Raw genomic sequence first — 21,745 nt, 5'->3', positions numbered from 1 at the left:
ATAAAAAAAATCACAATTACCAGAAATGTGAACATTTAAAAAGTCTTTATATCTCAGAAACTGAGCTGGAGAAATCCTGAAAAAAATATTTTGTGGATCCCTCTTAAAACTCCCAATCAATCGCTGAAATAAAATGAGCGAGTGAAGAACTTCTGACAGGAAAAGCTGATTCTTTGGGCCTCTCACTCTCTCAATGCAGACAGGTCGGTGGTCTTTCTGTCTTCTACCGTCTCCTCTCCTGTGTCGCCCCCCTGCTCTGCCTGCTATCTGCCCCCCCACCCCCCGCCATATCTCCGCAGGGTGCTCAAGGTCCACCAACAACCCCCTTCTGGTAAAACTACCAAAATCACGAATCACTGCTCACCATCACTCTTTCAATCCTCTGTTTTCCCCACCTCTGGAATAAACTCCCACACTCTCTTCAATCCCACTCTTCCCTCCAGGTCTTCAAAAGAGCTGTTCACCGCCATCTCTGATCTTCCCCCGTCCAGAACCATTGATCTTTTCTACCCCCGTTCATCCACCCCAAACCCACCTCCTTCAAATTCCTTGTTTTCCTTCCTGAAAGTCCCTAAAGTGTCCATCTTGTATACCCTGTGTATCCCACCCCATCCCTCTCCCTTCCACAGATCTCCTCATGTCTATGTTCCCCACCATTTTGTGCTTCTCTCTCCCACCCCTCTTGTCTCCTGCTCCCTTTGTTATATGTTGTGTGTGTTAGCAATAACACGAGCCTCGACAATGTATATTAAAAAAAAACAATAAATAAAAAAAAGACATCACATATTCGAATTTCACGATGGAAAGAGCAAATTCAGATCTTATAATTTGTGAATACATCTAGGTACATAACTCTATCAATAATGACCCGATCAGTCAATCACAAACAAAATGGGCACGCATGTCGGATAGTCAGAACAGATGAAAATCACTCATTCCTGCGATTCAAGGTCAAAGGCAATAACTAGAGAACACAGCGAAGTCAATGTTACATCTATATCTAAATAGAGCTCAGCCTCGGTGTGTGTGCGTGCGTCCGTCCATCCGTCCGTCCTTCCTTCCGTCCTCAGTCCCCCCCCCCCCCAATCCGTCCAGCCATGTGACTATATGTCTTAAATACTGATTAAAAGTTTCCATTGTGGAACAACAATAACAAATTAAAAAGTTCAGGGTTTTCACCATGTACGAGCTTTTAAATGAGCTATTTACATTATTTATACAATAAAATTAAAATAACTCCAAAGCAAAGAGAAAGTAGGCCTCGACGTTTCTGGGATCATGCCCCACCACCCATCGACAGGAGGAAGTAACTGGAACGAATGAATACAGCTTTTAAATCAAGTCCTCACCCACCCCACCCCTCTCAATTGGCTGATTTATGGTAGGATGATGATTGGCTATTTATTGTGAGGTGCTCATTGGCTGTTGAATGCATGTTATTGATTGGTCAGTACATTTTGCTCATCATTGTCCAATGCACTCAATGTATTGCAAGCTGTCGTTTATACAGTAGGTGTTGAATTGTCAATAAGGGAGAGCCAGATATTGCTTGTAGCTATCCCATTTTCTTGAGGGATCATGCGATATCAATATATCTCCATAGCCTCTCTGATTCTCCATGTGTGCCAGTGATTGATTGATGTGATAAGTTTGCTATCTGACAATAATATGCGATGATTATTGTTCTGTGCATGATTGACAATTGCTGATTTTTCCCCTCTTCTATTACATGCCTGATGTTCTTTCAATCTCGTGGTGAACGTCCTGCCAGTTTCACCAATGTAAACTTTGCCACATTCACATGGGATGCGGTAAACACTTGGATGGTGGTTAGGAAGCCTTCTGTCCTTATGGGTGTGAAGAATAGATTCAAGCTTATGTGTCGAGCGATGGCGTCCTGTTATATTAGCAGTCTTGAGAATGTGTTGTGTATGGTGTGATGTACTTCCAATAAAGGGAAGAGTAGCATGTGCTCCAGCTTCCGGTGTTGGATCATGAGTTCTTGGTGGTCCAGTGATGATCTTGTGAGTGGGATAACCGTTGAATTTAAGGACATTGGTGACGTGGCAGAGATCCCGATGCAGGTTGTACTTATCGCTGATGGTGTAGGCACCACGGACAAGAGTGCTGCTCACAGACTGGAGAGTTGAGCGATGATGAAAAAAAGGAGTAGTTGAGGTAACGATCTATATGAATTGGTTTCCTGTATACTTTAAGAGTGGTTTGCCATTGGGAGGCTTGGAAATGAAGATGTCAAGCAAAGAAATTGACTGTGGTTGCTCAACTTCCATAGTGAACTTGATGTTGCAGTGCTGATTGTTAAGGTGTTGAAGAGCCCTATTCTCATCTATTTTGTTTTGTTTTTTTGGACCCGGATTCGGTGGTTATAAACGACCGCTAAGGGGGAGCAGTAGGGTCGTCTCCACCGAACACCCTGGAATTTAGGTCGCGACTCTCGGATAAGTCCAAAAGGTCACGAGTCCCTTAGCGGACCGTGGTCGCCAAATTTCGACAACGTGGGGGTAGGGTTAATTGGCCAATTTCAATATACACAAGTATCCACGTCGTATAACTACCGGGGAAAACCACACCCTCGACGGACCTCGGGCGGAACGCGCCGTTGACTGAGCCCGATCCGGGTGTAAACCGAGCAGGGATTACCAAGATCCGTCGGTCCAAATGAACAATTTACGGCACGAACGGCCTCCCTAATTCCCAATACGCACGCACCGTGCTAAACCAATGAAAGAAAGTGACAGACAACGAGCCGGTACGTTGAACAATTGGGGGTTTATTTAGCATGGGGCAGGGGAGCACAAAGAGCAGAGTTAAAACCGAATATGAGAAATGCAATTTACAAGGAACACAGGCACTTAACAGTTTCTACTTAGACGGGGCCCACGGACACACACACACACACACACACACACACACACACACACACACACACACACACACACACACACACACACACACACACACACACGAAACGGACCCCGTGGGTCTTTATTCGGCCCTTCAGCCCAGAGGGAAGGCGAGCTAAGGGAACAGAGCCTGGCCGGGTACCTTCCCACCTCGTGCGGTCACACCGGGCTCCAACCAACCATGGTGGGAGTCGAACCCACGTCCCAAACTCCACGGGCCCACAACCCTGGCTGCTCGGCCACCACCACCATGAGGAGCCACCACAAAGAACCACAGACCACGACCGAGACCAAGCCACCACGACAGACTAAAAGCAATCGGCCATGATGACTGCAGTACTCTTGTTCTGACAACCACTCTACTCTTTCTCTTCTCTGGCCACTCACCTCCTGATTCGACGAAGGGCGCGCTCTTGCCCTCATGGGCGGAGTCAGCTCTGAGGCGATGATGCGAAGAATGAAGGAGATTTGTTGGCGATGTAAAACACCTGACCATAAAAGAAACACGGAGTGCACGCATGAAATGAACCCATTAGACAGAAGGACGGGGCCCTGACTATAAACACATACTTATCGAAATAACTGAACTGCGGGGACTCTGGCTCTTTGTGTGCAAATGGCTGCCAGATTCGTAACAATATTACCAGAAAGCAAAGATGTCATCTACATAACGTGGCCAGAGCTTAGGTTTAAATGGTGCTGAGAGGGGGGCTGAGCATTCAAATTATTCCATAAAGAGGTTTGCAACTCTGGGTGAGAGTGGAGAACCCAAATCAGCACCTTCCTTTTGTTGGTAGAACTAATCTGGCCATGTATTGGAGAAAACTCTTGTTCGATGGAAAGAGCCATTAATTTTCCTCTCCGTTGCTGGTGTTGGATCTCGGGAGAATAAATAATATATGTCTATTATTTACGTACTATTGGAATGTACCTTTCGACCCTTTAGACTGCTGAGACCCCTTAGAACTTTGAAGACCCTCTCTCATCCTGAGGACTCTTAAGACACAAAAGACGCCCAAGACCCCCAATATCTTGAAAACCCCCATTGACCCCAAAACCCCCGAAGAACCCCATAGACCCCGAAGACCCAAAAGACCCCAAAAACACAAGACCCAAAAGATCCAAAGACCCAGAAGACCCAAAAAACCATAAAGACCCAAAAGTCATCAAAACCCCAAAAGACCTCAAAGACGCAAAAGACTCTGAAAACCCCAAAAAACCCTGAAGACTCCAAAGACCCAAAAGTCCTGAAAGACCCAGAAATCCTAAAAAGACCCCAAAGATCCAAAAGACCCCGAAGACCCAAAAGACCGCAAAACCCCATTACACCTTAACACCATTTTGATGCCTGACACCCTTCAGACAGATTAGACAGCTTAGACCTTTGACCTCTTAGACCACCTGGACCTTCTTATATCACAAATGAAATTTCAAATCAATGCAACATCAGCAATATTACAAAGAAATTTGTAGAAAAGAAATGTTTGTATTATGAATGGTATAAATCATGCCAACACAGCAAATCTGTGACGTCAATCTCTGCAACGACGTGTGGATAAGCGAGCGCAGTGAGCCAAACCATGCCAGTCATTCCGAAAAGTGCTCAATAACATAAATATTGTGACGTATTTACATGGTGGAATTGTTGTATTATGGATATGCATTATTCAGATATTCGTTGAGGGCAGAAAGGCATCAAAAATGTACATGAATAATGTGGTCATGCTGTCAAAATATCAACACACACACACACACACACACACACACACACACACACACACACACACACACACACACACACACACACACACACACACACACACACACACACACACACACACACACACACACACACCATCGACGCTTTTCAATTTCACCTTTCTACTTTTCCTGAAAGCAAAGTCGTCAATAATGTCACACTTCAGACTTCGTCCGAACTCCCTCTCGATGGAGATGATGGCCAGGTGTTCCTGCCTGTCCTGTGACATTGTGGAGCGCACGTCACTCTTTATTAGCTTCAATATTGAGAAAGAGCATTCTGCAGATGCAACAATTCCCGGCATCATCAGTGAGACCCTCGGAGAAACGTGGACATTTGGATGAGTGTCAAAGAGGGACTTTTCAGTTATATAACTCACTGTTTCAAGTGGACAACATCGACTAAAGATAAAAAATTAATAATAATAGTACATGGAAGGAGCGTACAAACAACAACCACAACCACCACGACAAAAACGAACTGTGTGTGCTCTGAAAGGTCCGTGTTTCGTCGTTTCACTGTATTTTTCATCCTCATTGAGATTTACAGTGAGATATGTAATACGTTTGTGAAGTTCAACATGAAGGCTTTTCATTGAACCCGTCCGTGAAGCGATTGGCAGCCGGTAGGCATGCATGATGGGTTGTGTTGTTGGAAACATCTGTGTTGCACAACTGAACTTTCGAAATATGCTTTGAAAAAATTTCAACCTGATGGTGGGGGGGGGGGGTGCTCTTTGTGGGTGCCCCCTGCGGTTGCGAGCTCCACGGGTGCCTCGTGGAGGTCCTGCCTATAAGGACAAAGATGGTAAATGGTCCTTGGCTGCGTTGACCACAAAGACAAGACCTTTACCCCCATAAGGCCATAATGAATACCTTATCAGCCAGCCACCACCCTGCCCTTATCACTGCAAGGTGGTCCACTGGAGTTCGCGGTTTTTACCTTTTAACCGCTGATTTTTGGCGCGCTTTTACTCTTTTAGACAGTTCAGCCTGAAATAAATGAAAGTTAAAGGTCGACTCCAGTGGATGCTTCTTGCTTCCAAGACTAGTCTGTTAATTCAGCTGAGGTTTCATGTATCTCGTTACTGTGCACATCTCCATTGTATTTTGGTTCATTCACTCGTTTGGAGCGAAGCCTGGTGTTGGCTCAGTGGTTAGGGTGGTGGCTTGGGATCCAAGGGTCCTGACTTCAAGCCTCGTTGCCCGCTGAATTACTTCACCAGGAGGTTGACTCAGCCTGCCATCCTTCCGAGGTCGGCAAAATGAGTACCAGCTTGCTGGGGATGATCAAGTCATTTGAGTATCCTGCGTCGGAGTGGCGACCCATCCAGGATTGTTTCCAATAGCCAAGGAAACTGCTTTGGCAGCACCGACGCTCTGTACAGAGTATGGTTCCAATGGATGGACTCGTTTGGAGCACATGGCTGCGATTTGCAACATTCTTTGGGAACGCTGCTGTGTCGCTGATGCAATGCTCTTTTGTAGGTTTGGGCAGGAATTATTGTTCAGGGTGCTGGCGATAGCTCACCTACTCTTCGTCAAAAGTGCGATCTTTAACGTTCAGTGGGAAATCCCAGCAGATAGGATGCCCAGCTTAGCATCCAACCAAGGGACGGTGGCAACGGTCTGCTGGGCAAAGCACCAACCAACAGTTTACAAGTAATAATATAAGCATTTTTAAAAATAAAAACGATGTGGGGATGTTCCTTCAACAAGTATGTAAACAAGGTGGGGATGATCACAATAAATAATCATGTGAAATCATCCCTACATCTTTCTTTGAATGATGGTTGTCCCCACACAGGACACCAACTGTGTGTGTGTGTGTGTGTGTGTGTGTGTGTGTGTGTGTGTGTGTGTGTGTGTGTGTGTGTGTGTGTGTGTGTGTGTGTGTGTGTGTGTGTGTGTGTGTGTGTGTGTTGCATTAACTTAGATCCATACATTTCAAAACTTGTCCAATATTTGCCACAAACAATATAATTAATTGTGCAGTAACTAGATCTGACAAATTAAAAACGAAACACAAAATCCTCCCAACAACCCCCAACCCCCCCCCTTATTTCAGCAGGGCGCTCACGGTCCACCAGCAACCCCCTTCTGGTAAAACGACCAAAATCACGAATCACTGCTCACTTTCACTCTTTCATTCCTCTCTTTTTCCCCCAATTTGGATAAACTCCCACACTCTCTTCAATCCCACTCTTCCCTCCAGGTCTTCAAAACAGTTGTTCACCACCATCTCTCATCTTCCCCTATCCAAAAACAAGATCTTTTCTACCCCCGTTAATCCCTGCCAAACCCACCCCCTTCAAATTCCCTGCTTTCCTTCCTCAAAGTCCCTGTTGTGAAAGAAACTGAAAGACCTTGCAGTGTCCATCTTGTTTACCCTGTGTATCCTGCCCCATCTGTCTCGCCTTCCACAGATCTCCTCACGCCTGTTTCACACTGTTTTGTGCTTCCCTTTCCCACTCCTCTTGTCTCCTGCTCCTCTTCTTGTATGTTCTGTGTGTTCGCTCTTTTCTTTTATTTTGTATACCTTGTCGAGGCTCATATGAGAGCTAACACACAATGCACAGCAAAGGGGTGGGGGGGGAGTGGATCTGTGGAAGGGAGATAGACGATAGGGCATGTGGTCCTAAGAGCTTGTCTTGTGGTCTCCATCTCCCGACTAAATAAAACTTATTTTATAATTAAGTTAAATATTTTTTATGAATTAATTATCGTTCATATTCCAGCGTCATCGGTTGGAGCATTTTGTTGAATTTTAGGTTAGAATAACTAATATTTCGTCGGTAAAATAATTATCACGATCTCGATATTTATCCAATAAAATTGTATGTTTCATTTATCAACGTTGCTGTGATTTTTCATTTTTGAAAAGGATTCAATCAGCAACATCATACGAGAGTGCTGCGGTTCGGCAAATAGCGGGTCACGTGTGTAAACAGATGCTGTTTGGTGAAAAGTATCGGTGAAAAATGGCATCAGTTGGTGTCAAATTTGGTATAAAAAATAGGTGTTATGCACATGTTCCAGGTGCCAGTGGTGATATTGTGCCATTTACCGAAAAAAGGTGGAGAACATTCTTGAGTGCTGGAGATATTTGGAGCGATTTGGTGGGAAACCAGGCCGATTTAGCGAGGTCTTTCGGCCGCGATCATGGTTTACACTGCAGCGCATGTGAAAGTGCATTGCCGGTCCCTGAAACTGCGGGTTGCCACGCAGTGTGTTACCGGTATTTCACTGATTCTACCAAGCAAAAACGTGCCCAAACTGCTAAACAGAAGCATCAGAATGTCACCCAATCATCCGGTAAGTTTAAAAGTAGCCTACAAATACATCACGAATGAGAAAATTACATGTACAATCACGTAGGGAGGCCTATGATATTGGGTCAGGTCAGTCCCAAATGTTGCGATTTGTGTAGTCTACATGAATCGTAAAATGTGGGACTTTTGTTTTTACATGTAGTAGATCGATTCCATATATCTTCGGGCTTTTTCAATATTCTGACATAACCCCGCCCTACAAAAGGTAGATGCCGACTACAGATATCCCTGTTGGAGGATTTATAACACGGGAGTCTAGGGTCTCGGTAGGGAGCCAACCTGCACCCTGCAAGACCCCGCAAAATGTTTGCTACATGACTTGATAGCAGACCTTTCCAAATATATTCTACCAACTTAATCATTAATCATAATCATTTTTTCCTCCCTTGTGAATGATTGTTTAAAATTCATCAGTTTTGATGTAATTTAGAATGTGCAATTTCTAACAGAAAAAAAATGTGTGCAGTTTTGAATGTTGAAATTTAGGTTGGTATTCCTTTACATAAAAATAAGAGTCAGTTGGGGGAGGGAAAGAAAATGTTTTGAATTTTTTTTGTTTCTGCCTAACATGTGAACTGTATTTATCTGGTAGTCCATGTTAGTGCAGTAATTATAACTGCAGCAAAACTTGACAATTAAAAAAAATATCTCAACAGTAGAGATACGAATACCAAAGAGAAGGTTCTATTTAGAGAAGAAATATATTTCAGTAGGTTGCCACATACACTTTTTGATTAGTTTTTAAAGGAAAGTACAGCATTTTGAGGTTTGAAAATCTAGTTATTTCATTTTAAAAATACAGAGGAAAATTCTTCCAAGGAGCCATTTGCTTTAGAAAATGTTTCTTTTTAAATCCTTTATAGTGCTTCACAAACTTATATTTTTCCCAATTTAACCTATTTTATAATGGAATTGACCATTAATATGTGTAATTTCAGCAAATTTTTAGATTAAGAAATCCTTACCCACAATTTTCATTTTTAAAAATGATGCATTTTGGTTGTTTTTGGAAACTTTTTTTTTGAAGCCAAGCAGATCTGCTGCACATGTGTGTAAATTGATTGTTCCATCAGTTATATGTATGAAAGATTAGGCCTAAAAATTGTTGTGTTGACCTCCACTGACAAGAATCACTAGAGCATTTGATTTTTTTTTAATGTTCAATCAAACAAACTTCTGTTTTACTTTATAAAAAAAAAAAAAAAAAAAAACATGCATGCCAATGTACCGACCCACCTGTAAATTCCACGAGAGCAAAATAACATTATTTTCTTAAGCCTCTGTTTTTGATTGTGCATGTGTTTGTTGTGGTTTTTTTTCTGATTTTGTAACAGTACATGTATACAGTTATGAGTTTAATATTTTGTGTTTGTTGTATACAGAACTGGATCCCTCTGCATTTTCTTCAAGCGGAGACAGAGACAAACATACATCTGCTACATCTGGTGCAAGACACTTGCGTTCCACTTCTAACATTGCAAAACAGCTGACTAAATCTTCTCACATCTTGCCAACAGTTTGTATCGTATGCAGGAGTGGTAAGACATTTCAGGATTCAAGAGGCAGAAAGCAGAAAGAACCATTGACACTTTGTGAACAGATTGATGGAGGCAAGCTTCGACCAGCTGCAGAGGAAAAAGATGACAAAAATATTCTTGTTCATATCAGAGATCGTGACTGTGCAGCTATAGCAGTCAGATATCACCGGAACTGCTTCAAGGGATACACAGAATATTTGAGAAGATCTAACCCTCGATATGTTCATGCAGCTACAGAACAGATATATTCTCAAGCATTTGACAGTTTTTGTAACAATACAATTGACCAGAAAATTCTGAAGAACAAAGAGATCTACCGGCTTACGTCATTGAAATGTATATTTGATAAGGCAGTAAAAGACATTGAAGGGAAGGACTCGTCCAACTACAAAACCCAAAGCCTGAAACAAAGAATCAGAAGGAGATATCCCCAGCTTTGCTTCATTCAGCCCCACAAAAAATAACAGAGGGAACTGGTATACATTAACACCCTATCAGCTGAAGAGCTTGTAAGGGATACGGTCACCTCAGAAACAGACACAAATACAACCAACACAGATACAACTGATGCTGAGGAGTCTCCACCTCCAGTGAAGCGGCCAAAACAGTGCAACAGAAGACAGGTCGTAACTCAAATATCATCATTAAGAGAGCGTTATTCAACAGCCCGAGATCTGAAGAATGCTGTGATGGATACAACAAACTCTACAACTCTTCCCTGGGCTCCAACCTCAGGTGACTTAACCATGGATGCTGCCCGCCAGATAGTTCCAACCATGCTATACAACTTTCTTGCATGGGTTGTTGGAGCATCTGATGATCCAGAGGGTGTAAACCATGTAAAGGTTGGTGATGTGCAAGACCATCGAATATTAACCATTGCCCAGGACATCATCTACCAAGCTACTAAAGGCAAGACAATGTTACCGAAGCAGTCATCTCTAGCAATGTCGGTACGGCATCTTAGTGGATCGGCACAGCTAATAGGCTTACTTAATGGTTTTGGCTATAGCATTTCGCACACCAGTGTTTTCGAGCATGATACTGCCTTGGCACAGCAAGAAGTCCAACGAGGTTCCAGAGCTCTTCCATCGTGCTTGCAGAAGTCTGTCTTCACAACTCTCATCTGGGACAACAATGATTTTGCGGAGCAGACACTTTCGGGAAAAGACACAACCCATAATACCAACGGCATAGCTGTGCAGCATGCAGAGATTCATCAGGATGCAGATGCACATTCTACACTTCCACCAGTACAAGGAATGAGAGACAAGAAAGTGCTCATTACCAGCACCACATACAGAGGTGGTTACATTCAATGGTGAGAAGAAGTCGTCCCCAAAGGCATTTGCTGGCAATATGAAGCTGGAAATGACACACTATGAGCCAACTTTATATCCTCACAAGAAGAAAGATGCGCCTTCTACATTACAAAATGGCCACAGAAACGTCTTCTTCCTGCTTGGACTGGATTCAATCAGTTACTGACATCCAGCATTCCACCAAAAGCAACCATTGCATACCTTCCTGTTGTAAATGATAGTCCAACTGATCTGAATACTGTGAATACCATCCTCCATCGAAGCATTGAAATAGCAGACCAACTGGAGCTCCCGTCAGTTGTAGTAGTGATGGATCAGGCTATTTATGCCAAGGCCCAGACAATCAGATGGCAAACACCTATTTTCATGGACAGAATTGTGATACGACGTGGGGCATTCCATACAACCATGACAGCTTTGGCGTGTGTGGGAAAAATATTTCAGGATGCAGGATTGCAAGATGTCCTTATTGAATCCAGTGCAGTGGCACCAGGTTCTGTGAGCGGTGTGATGAATGGCCACAACTACAACAGAAGCATCCGCTGCCACAAACTTATGGCAGAGGCATTACATCGGCTTTGCTGGCAAAGCTTTATGGAGAGTGTTCCTTTGTAAATGCAAGAGCAGTATCGAGATGTGATTTCATCATTACAATCATCATTCCCAGGCCAGTATATGCAGCATCTGGAAGGCGCATCCTTTCAGGCCGTGATGAATGAATATGACAGTTTCATCACAGAGGGGAACAAGAATGCTACCTTTGCTTTTTGGAACTCTGACCTGGAAATTATAGAGGACATCCTCCTTTTCATCAGGGCTACCTACATGGGAAGGAAACTGGCACCTTCATCTTGCTGCAGTTGGGGCACTCCTACCCTGGATATTTGCCTATGACCGAACCAACTACTCACGTTACCTCCCAGTCTATTGGTTTGAGATGAGCCAGCTACCTACTTCACATCAGTACATCTACAAAGAATTGGTCAGTGGACACTTTGCCGTTCAGCGACAAGATACTCACGGGTTTGCACAGGTTGCTTGTCATATGACGATCGAGCCAACGGCGAATAGAGACTCCAAAACAAGAGGTGGGATCAAAGGGTTCTCAACCAACCAAGGAGCTACCAATCGTTGGATACGAGCGCACCATCAACGAGCAGCGATAACCAGACAATGTGAAGAGATGGCTGGCAAAGGGCAGAAATCTTCAAAAAGGGCAGACCTTACCTACAGTCGAATGACAAGGGATGAAGACGACGTAAACAACATAATGAGTACCATCACGAGCATGACGAATCCTTTCGAAAATGACCCGGAAATGGATGCTAATGATCTGGTTCACTTGTCATCTGGAGTCATTGCACCAGATGATGTGTATTCTGACCTCATGACCGCAAAAGTAAAGGGCGATGAAGCTTTCGTCAATTCTTCTAAAAGCCGCTTGCAAGGTAATGATGTAGACCTGAACAAAACGCTGAAGAAGATGAAACTGAAAACATTTTCAGATGCAGGCAAGCAAACCATCAAGGTTAAAGGGAAAGATGTTACTTTGAAAAGTGATCGTGAATTGTTGGCAAGGCTGGTCATCATTGGCAAAGCACGAAAAGTGAATCTCAAAAGCATGATGACATACTCATTGAGCCCGTATCCACCAGTCCTTGCGACTTATGAGGGGTGCTTAGTTAAAACTAACAAGGCGAGGCTGCTACACTACCTAGAAAGTGTACCTGAGAGTTCCCCTGTCGTGGACCCACCAAAGGGAGGCGTATGGGTAGTTGATGGCATGCCCATGCTTCAGCAAATGAGTTCAAAAGGAATGCCCGCAAGCATGGGTAAACTGGCGGAAAACAATTCTGAGACAGTTAGTGTACCTGGCACTAAAGGCCCGGTCACACCTTGACGTTTTAGCCAGCGATGGCAACGTATTAAAATGTATGTAAAACGCTGGCTTATGATGAACTTTTGATGGTTTTTTTTTAAGATTCGGACGTATTCATAGCGACTTGGTCTTATGTATAACGCATTGGTAATGGACACAGAACGTTTCGTTGTGTTATAGATAACTTATACCAATGAATGCTGAACCTGTTGTCGGCCTACACAACCGATGCCCAACGATAGTCGAACTTAGGCATAGCGCGTTGCATGCATCGCCGACAATGTCGTGACGTAGCCTATTAAAAGGCTGACGCACGACGATTCGAATCATAACTAACTGCCGTAGAAATGGAAGTGACAACATCGCGGTCACACCTTGGCGATCTTGCCAGCGTATGCCGACCTAAGAAAAATGTGTCTAAAACGTTGGGGCACGTCATATACGGTATGAGTAAGTTTGGTATACGTGAGTAGAACGCTAAAGTACGCTATCATATGTCGTAGTAAGTAGAGTACGTCAAGAAATTTTAAACATGTTCAAAATTTTTGGAAGTACTCCGCATATGACACACGTTCCGCATGTGATGGGGATAAGTTTTACACACGATATGTGGACGCTTACACACGTCCACAAAGGCTACTTATAAGCTACTCATAAGTCGAAACACGTCGCGGTAATGTCTTTTTTACGCGAAACTTATGTTTGACGTGCTTTGAACCAATTCTTTACGTAGTCCCAACACACATCGACGTATGTAGACGTATTCCAATGACGTCTTCGGGTCGACAAAAAAAAAAAATGAACGTGTTTCTAGCTTACAACTGCCATATAAAGACGTGTTCCCAGCGGTTTTGGGAATTGGTATATAAAAATGCTGCTCATAAAAGGGGAACCCAACAGTGTTTTCGAGTCCTTTTTGAGTCGATGTCCATGTCAGCAGTAACAGTATCAGTATCAGTATTAGTAGTAGTTTGTTCATGTTGGCAGTAGTAGGTGAGTGTGAGGGGGAGGGTGCGGGTTATGATGGATCGTCCTTGCGTCCGCGTGTCCACGGGTAGGAGACATCTTTTCACCATTGTTCGAAGTCATTCACGGCTAATTTTTTATGGGACTTTTTCAACAATGAGCTATAGCTTGTTTTTACGATTTAGGTCTATTCATAATGGGTTGGACAAATGCACAATGAACTAATAATGTGCATAGAGCGCTTTGATCATTTTTGATACGATATACCAACGAATAATAATCGTGAAGCCGGCGTTCACAAACTATGCCCAACGATAGCCTAACTTATCCATGTCGTGCGGCAGTTTTTCTTTGCCGGTGACGTAGGGTTTGCTATGCATAGGCTGCCACTCAACGATTTAAATGGCTGCATCTCCACTATTGAAAGTAGACGCTTGCGCTCAACAATTGGATTTTTTTTTACAATCAACGACTTTTAAAAACGGTACCACTCAGCTATTTTCATTGTTTACAATGAACGATTTAAATTGCTGTCACTCGCCTTTGTTTTTTGACGCTGGCGCTCGGAAATTTTAATCGTTTCTATTGAACGTGCTAAATCGCTCAAACCCCACTATTGAAAGTAGAGGCTTGCGCTCAACAATTCGATTTTTTTTTACACTCAACGACTTTTAAACGGTACCACTCAGCAATTTTCATTGTTTACAATGAACGATTTAAATTGCTGTCACTTGCCTTTGTTTTTTGACGCTGGGGTTTTGAAATTTGAAGCGTTTCTTCCGAACGTGTTAAAACGCTCAAACTCGACTATTTTAAATAGACGCTGCCGATGGACAATTGGAATCATAGCCAAGCTAGACATCGAAGTGTGAACATCCTCGTCATGCCGAAGAAAAGTTTGAAGAATGCTGCAAATAAGTGTCCTGGCCGAGGCCGTGGACGCTGACGCAAGGACGATCCATTATACCGACGTCTTTCAGCCCATGAGTAACTTAAAAGTAACGTCTATCGATGTGTGGCAACGATCGCGTAACGTGCCAACAACACGTTAATCATAGGTTAGAAATAAGTTTCGGGTAAGCTAAACATTACCTCGGTGTGTCTCAACTGATGATTAACTTACAAGTAGCATGTGTTGACGTCTGTCAACGATCGCAGACCGTGCATACAACTTGTGGCCAGCGTAGCGGAACGTGCGAGTCATACGCCGGCATACGTCGTGAAATTTCAAGCATGAAAAAATTTGAGGACAACCAAAAAGTACAACGTTTAAAGCCAGCGTACAACAACGTATGGCAGTGTTTTTCAGCGTGCTCTCAATGTTATCAAAACTTACCCATAACGTATTCAACGTGTGCCAGCATTTTAGAAAAAAAAATTAAAAAAAAATCGGCATACGTTGGCTAAAACGTCAAGGTGTGACCGGGCCTTAAGTAGCACCTCCAACTCTGTACACTTTGTAACAGACACGCATCCATCGATCAGTATTAAGGGTGCCGAGAGGAAACGACGAGCAGCGAGTGGTTCCCAGAGGATTAAAATATCCAAGGCAGACCAACCTGTACCTAAACAATGGAAGAAATATCTGACAAACAGCTTCAATAAGGAACAGCTAGTTCACTTCTTGTTCAACCATTGGAGTACTTGTGGAGAGGACAACTTTAAGGGCATCACACTGTATGTTGCACATGGCAAGATGTGTCATTCCATCACACCAAGAAATGGTACCATCAGCATTGAAGAAATACCGCAGCTCCATTCCACCCAAGAGGAGGCTGACACCAGGATGCTCCTACATGCACATTACATCAGCACCCGAGGCATCAGAAGCATCATCATCAAAAGCCCAGACACTGACGTGTTTGTTATTGTGTGGCACTTGTATCGCACCTTGTGGGTTCCCAGTTGTATTTCCACACTGGCAGAGACGACAATGTATGTACCGTTGACTTACAGGCCATACAGCAGGAGCTTGGAGATGACATCGCAAAAGCCATCATAGGTCTCCACTGTTTCACAGGATGCGATTCTGTAAGTTCCTTTTACGGCAAAGGGAAAACAAAAGCAATCAAACTTCTCACCCAAAATAAATCCTTTTCCCATGCGTGTCAAATGCTTGGCGAGTCTTTCTCCGTAACAGACGAGCTTGTTTCTTTACTGGAGCATTTCGTTTACAAGCTTTACAGCCAGCAGGAGTACAGTCATGTCAACGATGCACGGTATTCTATGTTTTCAATGGCGACAAGAAACGAAAGTGTCATGCCACCAAACCGAGATGCCCTCATCAAACAGGTACAACGAGCCAACTTCAAGGCAGCTGTTTGCAAGCGCAGCTTTGACAATCACCCAGATATCCCGTCACCAGCTGGACATGGTTGGAAATTGATCGATGGCAGCCTCTCAATAAACTGGATGGAAATGCAACCTGCTCAACAGAGCATTCTTGAACTCTCACGTTGCACCTGCAAGAAGTCCAAGTGCAAAGCATCAGATGCAGATGACCAGTGTTGTGTGTCTTTGGGGCTACATTGTACCAAACTGTGCGAGTGCAAGAACTGTGACAGCATGCATGTACGTGATGACGATGCTGAAGAAAGTGAAGAAGAAATGGATGAAGTTGGAGATATCTGCTTCGATGAAGAAAACTTTGAAGAGGAAGAATCTTTTTAATGGTAAGGTAAACATACATGGGATTATAACTACGGAATACTGTGTAAAGAAACCATTTTAAACAGCATATCTGTTGCTCTCACTTGCAACACCCGCATTCCCCTTTAATGGGGGACTATGGGAGGTGGATATTTTTTTTTGTTTGTTTTTTGTACCCATACAATATTAATCTTGTTGGATCCATACATTTTTCCTCTAAAAAATTACCAAACATTACTTTTTAAGTGCAATTTAACAACCCGAGACTCATTTTTTACAATCCGGAAATGCTAAAAATCCACTTCCGGTTGTAATTTTTGTCTAAAAATAACCCCTTTTCACCTATTTTCAAGCAAGTTTTGCAATTCCAAATAGAGTCTAAGTGTTTCTATATGTTCACAGCATGTCCTGCTACCTATTGAATAAAAAAATACTGCCATCTGTTGATCTAAATATTGTCTAAATGCATTCACTCACTGAGCTGCATGTGCTGACATGTAAACAGACATTCGTTACTTCGATCTGCAAAATGTGACGTCGGCCATTTTGATGCGAATCTTTAATCGGCTTCTATCGTTTTTCAGCTTTTTGTGATTTGATCGTAATTTTTTTTAGGTTGTGAGTGGGCTACATCCTTGAAAATTGGCACAATTGTTGATTGTTTTATGTACCGTGATCTAATGAGAGCATTTTTGGAAAATATCTTTAGTTCAGAATTTATGGTAGTCCGAACAGTTCATCAGCAAGAAAAAAAAAAAATCATAAAATTTGGCAAACCTTTGCCATGGCAACATGCAAAATATTTTTTCCAAAAAAAACTCTCCATTGGATCACAGCTTGCTAACCGATAAACAACTTGGTGATGTTACAGCATGATCTGATATTTGTAAATGTATACAAAATTATGAGCAAATTTTAAATTTTACCTTAGCCCAAATTTAAGATCATTGACATTTGACCTCGGGTCACGAACAAGATTGACCTAGACTTGTGCTAATTAATGTATTTCTTAAAACTAGACACTTATATGATTATGTTGATACCATACATGGCATCATTTGTCAAAACATTGGCAAGATAATACCTCTTGAATGTAGTCAGATCTTTTTGACCCATAGTACCCCGTTAAAACACATTACTTGTTTGACGCATTATTTTTAGGTGGGAATTACTAATTAATGCTCCACTTTTGAGCGTGGGAACAAAGGGGATATTGATAAGACATACAATACCTATATTTTAAGACATGATATATGTAGTTCCAATGTGGAGACCACAAAAAGCACTTTCTGAAGGGATTTTGACTACATGCCCTATAGTCAAAGAGGGATTGGGCGGGAACACGGGGTGTACAAGATGGGCATCACAGGGACTTTCAGGAAGGAAAGCAGGAAATTTGAAGGGGATGGGTCGGGGTGGATTTGGATGGGGGATGATAAGAGGTCATGGTGAACAGCTGTTTTGAAGGACTGGAGGGAAGAATGGGATTGAATAGAGTGAGGAAGTTTATTCCAAAGGTGGGAAAAATGAGGAATGAAAGAGTGAAGGTGAGCAGCGATTCGTGATTTGGTCGTTTTACCAGAAGGGGGTTGTTGGCGGACCTTCAGTGCCCTACGGAGATATGGTGGGGACAAATCGCAGACAGAGCAAGGGGGACGAGACCGGAGAGGAGACGGTAAAAGACAGAAAGACCAGCGACCTGCCTGCAGTGAGAGAGTGAGAAGCCCAAAGACTCAGTCTCATCACGGGAGATACCAATAATCCAAAATGCCTTGGTTTCCACAGCGTGAAGCCGAGAAAGGTGGGATGCAGAAGCACCAGCCCAGAGGGGAGAGCGTACTCCATCAGGCTGTGGACGAAAGCTTTGTAAGTGGTCAGGAGCTAAGGTGGGCCGAGGAAGGACTTCGCACGATGGAGGATTCCCAGTCGCGACTGGCTTTGGAGGCCAAGTTGGAAATGTGGCTTTCCCAGGAAGGATCATGGCAGATAGTGAGACCGAGAAGCTTGAAAGAAAGGAGTTCTTCCAGAGGATTGTTGAGAAAGTAGATTGAGGGGGGGGGGGGTTCCAAATGGTCCTTTTGGAGAGACAAAGTGAGAGTGTGAGATTTATCTGGATAGAAAGACATGTTCCACATTTTGGACCAGTTTGTGATTTTATCCAGATCTGCAGTGAGCGAAGAAGCTGCTGCTTGCGGTTTGAGGGATGATCGATGGTACAGCAGAGGGTGGAGTCATCAGCAAAGAGATATATAGGATTTTCCAGAGAGTCGGAGAGAGCATTGATGAAAACCAGAAAAACGACAGGGCCCAGAATGCTACATTGAAGAACTCCAGCCTGGACAGGAAGAGGGGATGAAAGAACTCTATTTAGGGCCACACGTTGGCTGCGACAGGAGAGGAAGTCTGCGAGCCATGAGTGGAGATGGTCTTGGATAACATTGGAAGATAGTTTGGTGAGCAGGACAGGGTGCCAGACCGTGTCAAAAGCACACGATATGTTGAGATCCCAATGGATGGATGGATGGATTTGCCGACAGGTCACATTTTTACTCCGATCTTCAAAAAACTCCATCACCTGGAAGTTATAGTGTCAAGCTGGAAGCCTATTGTTTTTGAGGTCAATTGGTCAAACTTGATGTGTCTGTAGATACATAAACGTACTGTTGTAGATGTCCCGCCCGTCGGCGTGCGAACGACCGCGTCTAACCAATAGCGGTCGCTTCGCTCACCGAACGGACAATCCAGTCGCGGCTTTCCGGATCAACGCCGGAAACCAACCATGGGTGTGTTTGTAACCACACCACAACCTTGTCCGCAATCTACCCGCCCTACAGGGTCCGATCGCCAAATCTTCGATTTACCTAATTATTCATGCGGGGAGGTTACCGAGAGATTGTACCTCAACGGGACCGCTTGGAAACGAACCACTTATGCAGCTCGCTTCCTTTTGGGATAAACAAGCGGGGAATTATCGTGCAGTCCCGTTGGACCCGATAACTTTACCGGCTATTTAAAAACCAACTATATTCCGAGTGCAAGATGGCAGCTCAATTAAGGGAAGAGGACGCAACGAACAAATTTACATTCACACAAGGACATTTATTATAATAAAGCACGTATGCAATTAAACAAGGCAAAACACGTATGCAATTATACAAGCAACAAAAGCACGACAAAAAAACTACGACCGTCTATACGAAATGCAATGCAAACATTTACAGCACACAAAGCACTTAACAATTTTCTACTTATTAGACGGGCCCACGGACACACGTACGCACGCACACACACCCAAGAAATGGTGGCAGAGGCCTTTAATAACGGCCTCCAGCTCGGAGGATAGGTGAGCTGAAACCCAGAACCTATCTCGAACCTCTCCACCTCGTGTGGTCTTCAAGTTGTTCGCACCCGGGCTCCAGCGAGAGAGAGCTGGATCAAATCGTCGTGAGCCGCGATCCTTCCCGAGCTCCCGCGAATCTTCCCGCGCTTCTCAACACGTGCTGGTGAGACGAGGAGCCGATCCTTCCCGTCAATGGGTCGCTTCCCTGAGGAACCACCTCCAAGAAGAGGTCGATGAGTCGCACCAAGCCGGGAACCAAAATGGAGAACAAAGAGCTCCACGAACCAAGAAGAAGAAGCCACCACTCGCAGCTCGAGCCGAGCGACCAGCTCAACTCTCTTCCAAACAAAGCAGCTCGAAGCAAAAAGCTCTCCCGAGCCAAACAGAAGCAGAAGGCCCACTGAACCGCCAAAGCAAAAAGCCTCCTCCCGAGCCAGGCCGCAGCCGAAGCTGACCGAGCCAGCCGAAGCAAAAAGCATCCGAAGGCCTCAACCCTAACGCAATCCAAGCAGGACCCGGTGGTCTGCTGAACGACCACTCTCTGCCGAAGCAAAAAGCTTCCTACTCAACTCCGAACACGAACAAAGAAAAGATCTCCTCTAATCCTTCTCCCGCCCTTCCCCCGCTACCGGCGTGACTCTGACTTATGCCCTCGTGCTCCATCCCCCGCTCAACCACGGGTGGGAGGGAGTTGTTGACATCATGAGTCACGGGACGGCAGGGTTCTTCTTCCTCTTCGCAGAAGAGGGGGGAGGGATGTCTCCATTGTTTCGTTCCCCAACTATTAAATCGATCCGCAGCGCATCTAATCGATTTCTGAACATTTAAACAATGGAAGGTGAGCTATCTAGGGAACAAGCACTTATCGACATAGCTGACTTATAAAGGAACCTGAATGTTGTGCGCAATCAAATTCCCAAATTCGTAACAATACATATAAAGCAAAATGTTTGATTGTTTGTGACCATACTCCTCTGACCTCTTTTGGTTAATCGCCACAAAACCTATTATGGGATCACATTATTTACTATGGTGCACCTAAATCAGGGTTTGAAATGGTCATTTTCTCACAGTTCATGAATTATAAACACCTGAACTGCCACCTGTCACCATCTCAGCAAGGGTCAATCCACATATACAATGCTTCATAAAAAGCCCATTTACTTTCGAATTTCAAACAGGATACCAATATATTTGGTGAGGTGGTAACCTCCAACGTCATATTGTTGAAGATTTGACAGCACTTAACAGCACCGCCGTCTCAGGGGTTATAACGCCGGCTAGTTCAGCACAGCTCTTGGTTCACGTGCCTCAGATCACGATACCTAAGTACCCCTGGGCCATGCCAGTTGTGGATATACACCCCGGCTACAGACTGGGTGTGTCAGAGACCAAGGGACGTCTGCCACAGTCCGTAACCAGTTTGGTATTAAATACAAATCGAGCGATTGTTCCTCGCTGCGGCACGAATAAATTCAAGACGGCAAATCTCATATAAATCAGCCAGATTTATTTAGGACACATCAGGGAACACGACACAAGCAAAGCATTCACGAATGTTATAATTAATCGATAACCCGCTCTTACCGAGGGAGCCACGATACGGGTTTCGAAGGGAGCCTGAGCAAAATAAACCTTAGGCCTGGACAACATGCAGACAAGACACGAAGTACTTGGTGGTTGGTGCCTCATGGACGATAGGAAGAAATGTCGAAGGCACGAATGCGGCTCGTAACAAGCCTATGGTGTCAGATTCGAGCGCCCAGCTCGAGCATGCAGCGTGGCAAGATGGCGCTTGTACTCCTATCGCATCGCTCGCGCATGCAGCCTCGGCGCGTCCAGCCCCTGTAAGGTCGACGGCACAGGAGAGGAAGATCTATGGTATGTTCCAGCTGGTTTCTCACAAGGTCCAGTATGCGAATCCAGGCCTGGCCTGTACACCAGACTAAGCCAAATCTGGGTGTTGGACTCTGCAGGTGGATTTACGGGATGAAAAGCCGTGGTCCAGCCGCGCAGGGAGTAAGGACAGTCAGAGGC

General features: G+C 44.1%; 3 protein-coding genes and 1 pseudogene across 3 annotated transcripts in view; 3 read left to right on the top strand and 1 right to left on the bottom strand.

Annotated features, from left to right (window-relative positions):
- The window catches only part of LOC147020403 (uncharacterized), a 112,046-nt gene that overhangs the window by 83,815 nt on the left and 6,486 nt on the right, over positions 1-21,745 (bottom strand). The gene's annotated exons all lie outside the window — the stretch shown is intronic.
- On the top strand, positions 7,845-10,922 carry LOC147020406 (uncharacterized). The gene is made up of 3 exons (XM_085893787.1): positions 7,845-7,920; positions 9,397-9,905; positions 10,020-10,922. The coding sequence occupies exons 1-3, from the start codon at positions 7,845-7,847 to the stop codon at positions 10,875-10,877; spliced, it is 1,443 nt and encodes a 480-aa protein (XP_085749913.1). The 3' UTR covers positions 10,878-10,922.
- LOC147020405 (uncharacterized) lies at positions 10,947-11,768 on the top strand (annotated as a pseudogene).
- On the top strand, positions 11,537-16,389 carry LOC147020404 (uncharacterized). The gene is given in 4 exon segments (XM_085893786.1): positions 11,537-12,735; positions 14,064-14,086; positions 15,154-15,587; positions 15,590-16,389. Coding segments are annotated over 4 exon segments (2,181 nt in total). The 5' UTR covers positions 11,537-11,811.

This window comes from Eptatretus burgeri, chromosome 9, assembly GCF_056783735.1.
Source record: "Eptatretus burgeri isolate ZD-2024b chromosome 9, Ebu_testis_v1, whole genome shotgun sequence".
In the NCBI taxonomy this organism is placed as follows: Eukaryota; Metazoa; Chordata; class Myxini; order Myxiniformes; family Myxinidae; genus Eptatretus; species Eptatretus burgeri.
This window is presented reverse-complemented; position numbering and strand designations above follow the sequence as displayed.